This window comes from Curcuma longa, chromosome 2 (genome assembly GCF_044706935.1).
Source record: "Curcuma longa cultivar G26 ecotype Majalengka, Jawa Barat chromosome 2, ITB_CL_G26_1.1, whole genome shotgun sequence".
In the NCBI taxonomy this organism is placed as follows: domain Eukaryota; kingdom Viridiplantae; phylum Streptophyta; class Magnoliopsida; order Zingiberales; family Zingiberaceae; genus Curcuma; species Curcuma longa.
In genome coordinates, this window is record NC_133862.1 from 8,473,790 (window position 1) to 8,483,701 (window position 9,912).

General features: G+C 40.8%; 1 protein-coding gene across 1 annotated transcript in view; it reads right to left on the reverse strand.

The window, feature by feature from the left end:
* The window catches only part of LOC141821530 (uncharacterized), a 13,307-nt gene extending 3,894 nt beyond the window's left edge, over window positions 1-9,413 (reverse strand). Inside the window, 7 exon segments of the mRNA XM_074708929.1 lie at window positions 281-1,354; window positions 1,432-2,308; window positions 2,627-2,758; window positions 2,812-3,688; window positions 4,603-4,906; window positions 6,157-7,982; window positions 7,984-9,413. Of these exon segments, the coding sequence (XP_074565030.1) occupies window positions 281-1,354; window positions 1,432-2,308; window positions 2,627-2,758; window positions 2,812-3,688; window positions 4,603-4,906; window positions 6,157-7,982; window positions 7,984-9,404 (6,511 nt within the window). The 5' untranslated portion in view covers window positions 9,405-9,413.
* Between the last annotated feature and the right edge of the window lie 499 nt (window positions 9,414-9,912).

Below are 9,912 nucleotides of genomic sequence, written 5' to 3' on the forward strand. Positions count from 1 at the left end.
ACCAGATTTAACGTGGAAAAAATCCTCTTAAGAGGCAAAAAAACCACGGGAAAGAAAGAGAGTTCACTATGTTAAAACAGGGAGTACAAGATGATCACTTCTGCGATACTCTGATCGATGCTACAAAAAACTGCACACTACTACTACTACTACTATATATATATATATCCCTAGAAAACAAGGAAAAGATAAGAGAGCAATCCGATAAGACAAGAAAAAGTCTTGATAAAACTTCATATGGCCAGGTGGCAAGAAATGCTCCAACAAATTTGACACATACTCAACAAATCTCCGCCTTGCGTCAAATTCCAAAAATGAACTTTCCCCCAATCCAAAGCCTTGAAAGGCAACCAACAGTGCTGAACACCAACCAAGTCCAAACAATGTTGGAGCTTGGCAATAGGAAGTGATTTGGTTAACATGTCAGCTGGGTTGTCATCAGTGTGGATCTTCTTCACAACAACTTCACCATTTGCAATAGTATCACGAACAAAATGTAGCCTGACACTAATATGCTTGATCTTACTGTGGTACATGCTATTCTTCATCAGGTGTATAGCGCTTTGGCTATCACAAAATATAGTAAGAACATCTTGATTTAGTCCAAGATCAATAACCAAACCATGAAGCCAGACAGCTTCCTTAACACCTTCTGTCGCTACAACATATTCGGCTTCAGTGGTTGACAAAGCTGCAATCGACTGAAGAGAAGCACACCAACTGATGGCCGAACCACATAAAGAAAATATATATCCAGATAGTGATCTTCTCCGGTCTAAATCACCAGCATAATCAGCATCAACGTAGCCGACTACTAGATTAGAATGAGGATGCAACTTCTTATCAAACACCAAACCAACATCAACAGTATTTTTCAAATAACGGAGAATCCACTTCACTGCATTCCAATGCTCTTTCCCAGGACAGTGCATGAACCTGCTGACAAGACTAACAGCGTGTGCTAAATCCGGCCTAGTGCAAACCATGGCATACATAAGGCTTCCAATAGCACTAGAGTAAGGAACACTAGTCATTTGCCTTTTATCTTCCTCAGTTTGAGGAGACTGAACCACAGACAACTTGAAGTGAGCAGCCATAGGAGTACTAACAGGTTTAGAACTTTGCATGTTAAACCTGTCAATAACTTTCTTGATGTATTTCCCTTGAGATAACCGCAATACACCAGCCTGACGATCTCTCCTAATCTCCATACCCAGAATCGACTTGGCTTCACCTAAGTCTTTCATATCAAACTCGCTGCTTAACTGAGCCTTCAACTTGTTAACCAAGAGAATGTTAGGTGCAGCAACAAACATGTCATCAACATATAGCAACAAGTAAATAAAAGATCCATCTGGGAATTTTTGAAAATAAACACAATTATCATGTAGGCTCCTGGAATAGCCAGATTTCAACATAAATGAATCAAACCTCTTATCCACTGCCTCGGCGACTGTTTAAGGCCATAAAGTGATTTCTTCAAGCAACAGACATGGTCCTCCTTTCCTTGAACCACAAAACCCTCGGGTTGTTGAATATAAATTTCTTCTTCCAACTCTCCATGCAGAAAAGCTGTCTTAACATCGAGTTGTTCAAGTTCGAGGTCATAGAGGGCAACCAAAGCAAGCAACACCCAAATTGAGGTATGACGAACAACAGGAGAGAAGACTTCATTAAAATCAATACCTTCTCGTTGATCAAAACCTCTAACAACATACCGTGCTTTATATCTTGCATTTTCAACTCCGGAAATACCATCCTTCAGTTTATAAATCCACTTGCAACTGATAACACGTTTGTCTTTCGGAAGCTTAACAAGATCCCAAGTATTGTTTTTGTGGAGGCTATCCACTTCTTCCTGCATTGCAGATAACCATTTTGCCGATTCGCCACAAGATATAGCTTCCGCGTAGTTACGAGGTTCTAGATCCCCATTAATCTCTTGTGCAACAGTCAAAGCATAAGCTACAAAATGACTCTCATCATCAAACCGAATAGGCTTTCTAATTTCTCTACTTGGACAATCACGCGCTATGGTATAATCATGTTGTTGAGGATCAGTAAAAACATCAGTAGAGACTGGCACACAGCTAGACTGTGTGTCCGCAGAAGAAGTTTGTGTTGGCTTAGGAATGTCTGATTGAATTTCAAAATCTACTTTCTTGCTCGCATCAACCTGATTGCCTGCGTCAGTAGAAGAAACAACAGATTCTTTTCCAGAAGATAAAAATGCATTTTCATTAAAAGTGACATCTCTACTAATGATGATCCTTTTAGAATTTGGATCAGGGCACCACAAGCGATAACCCTTCACCCCAGATGGATAACCAATGAAAATACATTTCTTAGCACGTGGGTCTAACTTTCCATCAGTAACATGAACATATGCTAGACAACCAAAATTTTTCAAATTTGAATATTCAACTTGGTTACTTGACCATACTTCTTCTGGAATCTTTCCATCAAAGGATGAGTGTGGAGAGCGATTAACAAGATAACAAGCGGTAGATGCTGCTTCAGCCCAAAAAGTTTTTCCCAACCCAGAATGAGAGAGCATGCACCGCACTCTCTCAATAAGGGTTCTATTCATTCATTCTGCAACCCCATTCTGTTGAGGTGTCCTTACCACAGTGTGATGTCTAGCAATCCCTTCATCTTCACAGAACTTATTAAAGTCATCTTCACAAAACTCAAGACCATTATCAGTTCTCAACCGTTTTACCTTTTTCCAGTTTGATTCTCGACCAAACTTTTCCACCTTTTAAAAGTAGGAAAAATCTCATTTTTATGGCGAAGAAAATAAGCCCAAACCTTTCTGGAGTAATCATCGATAATGATCAACATGTAACGTCTGCCTCCATGAGATGGAACACGAGAAGGACCCCATAAATCAGAATGTATATAATCCAATGTGCCTTTAGTCCGATGGATCCCTCTGGTAAAACTCACTCGTTTTTGTTTGCCAAAAACACAATGTTCACAGAAGTCAATTTTACAGGTGGTGTGTCTTCCAACAAGACATCTCTTGCATAATATATTCATGCCTTTCTCACTCATGTGGCCCAATCGCATATGCCACAACTTTGTTTCATCTTGGTGAGTCGGAGGTGTAGCAATGTCAGCAATACCTGCAACAACAGAACCTTGCAACACATATAAACTACCAGAACGGTTAGCTTTCATTAAAACCAAAGCACCTTTTGAAATTTTCAATACTCCGCCTTCAGCTGAATACTTACAACCATGAGCTTCAAGGCTGCCTAAAGAAATCAAATTTCTTTTCAACTCGAGAATGTGTCTAACACCTGTCAAAGTTCTAATCACACCATCATGTGTTTTAATTCGAATTGTACCCTTACCGACGACCTTGCACGAGGCATTATTTCCCATCAAAACATTTCCACCATTAACAGTTTCATAACTAGAGAATAAATCCCTATGAGAGCACATGTGATAAGTACAACCAGAATCAAGAATCCATTCATTTTTACCTCTTTGTTCAGTGTCAGTAGCCAGCAAAACATCCCCATCAGAGTCATTTTCAACAACATCAGCCTCAGCGTTTTTCTCAATTTTCTTACCCTTGGCTTTTTCTTCTCTTTCCAACTTATTTTTCAATTTATAACAGTATGAGATAACATGGTTTGTTTTCTTGCAGTAACGACATGATTTGTCCTTATCTGTTTTTCTGCATGTGGCATAAGGATACAATATGAGGTCGTATTAAGATGAATGATATTACTTTTCATTGTTGAGATGTTTTCCTTACTTAGATAGGACAATTCTTTTGACAGGATCTATACTGAGGGATATTTTTCTTAATTAAGATACGATAGATTCTCTTTATTCTCTCGTGACCCTCTATATAATTCCCACTCTTTTCAGATACAAGTACGCATGACCATCATATGCATTCAATTAACATCCTCACTAATTTCTTTCCTCCTTCTCTTTTGGATTAGTGACTAACTTAAGTGTTGGAGCGGCTTAGCCAAGACATCTCTGGCCTCCGTCCTCATCTTCTTTTTATCCTTGCAGCTTTGTGGAGCTCCCCGGGACTGTGGGTCCCGTCGTTTTCTTCTCCTCTCCCTTAGCTGTCAACTTGCTCATCCTGTGGTTGATGACACGTTCGCGAGGCGATTTCAACGGGAACATAATTATGTTGGCTATAATATCCAAACGGATTATAATAACTCTAGTTGCGTTGAATAAGAGGCAAATGTTCATCTCATAACTTATTCATGACGGCAATGGCATCATTGAATGGCCTTGAGTCCCGATGGGCGAACCAAGCAAAATATAATCAATTACCAAACGGCGAAGGCGATGCTGATTAATAGCTTTAAATTTGTTTGTACACTATCATACATAAAATGGTCAAGTCAAGATGTGAAAATTTCACCGGTGCCCATCATTTTCCCTTTTTTTATTTCATCTTCCATGCTCTCAAGATCATCGAATTAATGGTGGGGATGGATAGGTGGAAAGGAGAGGAAGGGGAAGGAGACCACGTTAAATGCTGCTAGCTATTCCATGATAGATTGCAGTGGAAGGACAAGTATGTTGACACGATTGTGGTGTTGTAGGGGGTCTAATTATTACCGACGCTGCGCTGGAATCCATCTCTCCTCCTGCCATGGAGCTCTGCAAGGCAAATAAGAAAACAGTTGAGATGGTGAGATGCTGTCGAAGTAGGCGAGGCCGCCGCCGTCGTAGCGGGCGTAGCAAGGGCGGCGTAGCTGGACCTCGAGGATGCCGGAGGCAGGGTCCAGGACGAAGGAATCGACGGCCTTGGGGAGGAGGCCGTGGGAGGCCGTAGCTGCGGAGCAGGCCGCTGAAGAACAGGTCGGCATCAGCGGCGACGACGCTGGAGAAGGCGTCGCGGGCGGAGAGAAGAGGGAGGAGGCTTAACAGAGGTAGAAAGGCCGGAATGGCGAGGAAAGGCGACGCCTTTCGCCATTGGAGTGGATTTAAGGAGGGGTTTGGACATGGAGCTTTGCTGAAGAGGCATTTGACAAGAGAAGAATCCCAAGGGAAGGCCACAGTTTTTAAGGTAACTTTTCATCAACTAACTTGTTTGTCCATCTAAATACCTAACAACATTAAATTTCACTGCAGTTGCTAATATTAATGGGACTACTAAATTATTGAAACAATTGATTGCTAAGCAATCATGTTAGCTTCCTTTGCATTCCAACGTCAAATCAAATCAATTTTAATGATGTTTAAATTTATTTAATAAACTAATAAAATTAAATTAAATTAAAATGAACCAAACCAATAAAATTATTATTCAAGTTTGACTTATTTATTTTTAAATTTTAGTTTGGTTCAAGTTTAATTTTAATCGGTTCATTAAAAATTATTAAATTCTCAATTCAAACTTGATTGTTTAAATTTTTACATTTTAAATTTATTTAATTGATTATTAAGTTTGATAATATAAATTTATTTATTTATTTTAAAAAATTTTATGTTCACAAATAATTATTCATGAACGTTGTTCATGAATATTATTCATGAATATTGATCACGAATATTAATGAAATGAACATATATATATTCAAGTTTATTTGTTTAATTTAACGAGTTATTCAAGTTTATTCATTTAATTGATCTTATGTGTATTGAATGAATATAAATAAATTCTTACTAAATTGAATACCAAATTTATTCATGAACGTTCGATTTATTTACGGTTTTATTCCAACAATTTTATTTTTTTCTAGATAGGACTTCCTTAATTGAACAAAGGTGAGGTCATTGAGTTACAATTTCAAAGAAAGAGTGCAGTTGGTCCCTTTAACATGTCAAGGACTGTTCAAGTGTACTGAGCTTAATGTTAAAGGTGGAGGATTTTTTTTTTTTTGGTCATTTTGAGGTGAAATCGTATGGATGTGTTTTCTACAATTCAACAGGCAAATTGGTTGTTGGCTTTTGTACTAAATCAAAGGAACAGAAAGGAAGGTGTGCACTTTCACATACGCTTTTGCCCCAACTCTCAGGAGAATCTTTGGGGCTACTTCAAAAAAAAAAAAAAAAACTAATTTCCATTTTTTAAAACAAAAGTAGAATGAATCTATTACAAGGATAGCATACAATTAGACGAATCTATTACAAAGAAGAAAAATGATTAACAATGGAATGATGCATTACTCTCATACTTGAATGGATTTTTGGTATACGTCATGTATGCACTCCCTTCTTCAGATTTCATCATCACTCCGGGCAACTGTTGAATGGTATCCCAGTAAGGGCCGTCCTTGCAGCATCTACGAAGCAGCGACAAGCTGCACTTGACAAGCAGCACACCTGATGCAGCATAACCCTTCATGTTCTGCTCAAGCAGTTCCGGTAGCCAAACTGGGAGGGGATCTTCTTGCGTATCAAGGCTGAGGTGCTGCAATGATGCGTCCGACGATGTTTCCGGTAGTCTCCGGGAAGAATTATGTAGTAGCTCAAGCATTTCTAATGAACTCAAACTATCCACTTGTTTCAGCAGCGGGCAAGATCTAACGATCAGTGATTTCAACATGGGAAGGTTGGACACTTTTTCCAGTTTCTTGTTGTCTCCGAGGCAAAGCTTAGTAGTTAAGGATGGGAGGTTCTTCACTTCCCGTAGCTCATGCGCACGATAGATGCTCAATTCTTGTAGGTTGGTCGCGTGATGCAGACCATCAGGAAGAGCTTTCAGCTTTGGGCAGTTTGAGACAGACAGTTTTCTCAGAGAAGGCAACAGTTTCAGCTCTTGTGCTATTGCAGTCTCAGTCTCACCTAACGACCATTCTTCCCAGTTGGGCATTATCAAGAATTCCAGAAAATGAAGTTTGGGGAATGCTACTAGTGTCGTCGATGGTGACTGACCGTAGAGAAGTTCCGGTCCAATGGTAACTATTGCTTCAGCTCTTGCTATGGATAGATCCTTCAACTGGGGTAACTGGCCTAGTACAGGAAGCTGTGTACACGATATGAAACAATGAAGGAGGAGAGATTGCAGATTGGGGAAAGACATTGGCATGCATCTGTCCATACATTTTGGCAATTCCTGACCAAGAAAATGGTAGATTGAAAGCCACTCTAGGCTTGATGGCAGAGAAAGCTCATTAAAGAGCCTCACATTCCTCTGGTTCTCTTCCTCTGAAAAACATTCTAGGCTTGAAGGAGGAAAAACCTCACTGTAACTCTTTGCGAAACCATTTGTTGCCCAGTTCCCAAATCGTGTGAGATCAGCCTCCACACAAGGTGACAACCAACTTAGATGCAAATGTTTAAGAAGGGTTTTATTAGCAAGTGCCAAAGATCCGCTGCGAGCCCTCTTTAATGCCGTCACATGCAGAAACCTCAGGTCGTTAAGTGACTGCAGATCATCTAATGCACAGTCTTCGACTTGGCCTTGTGTATCTCGTTCATGGCCTATCAGAAAGCCATCAAGATGGTTGATTTTTGTCAAGTTCCCAATTCCTTTGGGTAAATGATTTAGAGGAGTTTTGTCCACACGAAGACATCTTAGATTCTGCAACTTTGTGATGGCATCAGGAAGGTAGTGCAAAAATCTACAGCCTTGAAGATTTAAAATTTCCAAGTTTCTGAGGCATCCAATTGACTGTGGCAATGACTGAACATTTGTTCGATCCAGATCCAAGTACCTCAACTGTATCAGATTTCCCAAGGAATCTGGAATTCTATCAATCTCAGTGTCATAAATACTTAGAACCCTTAGTTGGCCCAGCTTTTCAAATAGGTCAGCCCCAATCCTCTTCGTCTTCAAACTGTTCCAGACCAGTAAAGTGCGCAAACATTTCTGACTGACTACCTCTTCAGGAACTGCAACCTCCTCACCCATGTCTGATACTGACAGGTGACGAATTTTTGTCAAAGAATTTGGTCTTTCTAGTCTTTCCCCGTTGCTAATAGAAACACTTTCCTCTTCTACCAAATAAACTGCTAAGGACCTTAAAAGTCCATGCATGCTGCACCTGGCTGTTATGCCAACAGAAGGGATCCAGTTGTAGAAGGTTTCTTCCGAGCAATTCTTCATAGTAGCCCTTGGCTAAATCTTCCAACAATCTATCTTCCTGTGGTTTCACAAATCCTTCGGCAATCCAAAACCTAGTAAGATCCTCATAATACATTGACCTGTTTTCAGGATATAATGAGCAAAAGAGAAAGCATTGTTTGAGGTGTGATGGTAAATCCTCAAAGCTCAAGTATAGAGCTCTTGGCAGTTCTTCTTGAAGTTGATTCATTGACCATATTTCACTTTCAAGAACTTTGTTCCATTCTTTCTCGCATCTTTCCTTGGACCTCAAAACACCAGCAACTGTCTTAATGGCAAGAGGAAGACCGTCACATTTCTTGACAATTGCTCCCCCAATTGCTTTTAGTTTGCACAGCTCTTCATCTTCTCCATCTCTAGAAACCATTCTGGAAAGCAGCATCCAACTAGTGAGCTCATCCATCTTCTCAACGCAATGAATGCTGGCTCCCATTTGTCTCGCCACCCTGTCATCCCTTGTCGTGATCAAGATTCCACCAGAAGAACATTTAAAAGGAGTTCTCAGTAGATCCTCCCACACGTTTGCATTCCACAGATCATCTAACACAATGAAGAACTTCTTTGGTAGGAGATGAGAAAGTATAAGTTCCAATTCAGCCTTGCTTCTAGCCTCTCCATGATCTCCCCCAACACTTCTAATCAGTTCTTTCAATAACTCGTTGCCCGAAAAATTTTTAGAAACACAAAGCCAAGTTTTCCTCGGAAAGTAGTCATGGATCCTGCTGTCATTGTAGACATTACGAGCAAGCGTTGTCTTGCCTATCCCACCCATCCCTACTATGCCAAAAATCTTCCATCCCTCGTCTTTTTCTGCTATCAGGGATTTCACAAGGCTCTCAGAAAGCTCTTCAATTTGAGTCCCGACGATGTCAGACTGGATGACTAAAGGTGAGGTATCACGAGGGTTGATGCCACTGTCATGAATAGAGGGATCGATTTCATGCAACCGAGACATCACATGTCTGTCCTGTGAGATCTCATCTAGCCTATCGTTGACTTCCGTCACCTTGTTGGCAATTTGACGAGCAAGTTGAAGGCAAGAAAAGTCAGAAGCGGAAGGGAGTGATGAATGGCTTACCAACAGCTCCTCAGCCTTTGTCTTGCAGAGATCGAGTAAGTCTTCAACATCGTACATGATGTCTTTCATCTCCCTCACCCAAGCGTCGATCTCTGCGCTCCCGTGCCGCTTCTTCTCGGCGTCCTCGAGAACGCCTCGAACTCGCAGCAGCCTCCGTTGGAGCTTCTTGAGGTCGTCCTTGACTCCGAGGATCTTGGTCGCCTCGCCCTCGACAAAACTAAGAAGTTTGCTCATGCACCTGCCGGCGAAAACAGAAAGGATCTCCGCCATGATCGGGATCGCAAAAGCAGGAAAAGATCAAAGCTTAAACCTCTTGGGAGACTACGGACGAATTGCGAATTTGCGATGGTGGAAGCCGAGAGAATTGAGAAATCCTTGTACGCCGTTACAAATCAGCAGATCCAACGATCAAAAGTCAACGTATCACGTGGTCATACAAGCGAAGCATGTGGTTTTGTTAGCTCCTTCATAATTTATGGGTTTTTTTCCACTGTCAACACTAGATATGCAATTTCGTGTTCCGTAAGTTCAAGCGAATCTAGGGGAACTCGTTTTCTTTTCTGCAAAAAAAGGTGGAATCTCGTCCTCGAATGATGGACGAAGGTGACAAATACACATCATGGATTGGCATTTTGTTAAACATGAATCCAATGTTTATATCTTCCTGTGAGCACGGTAATTGAGGCATTTCCTGATATGGCCTTCATCTCTACGGCTGATGTGTCAGTTTCACTGAAGCTTCTCTTCGTGGTGAAGGTAGGTTACACGGTAAGATATA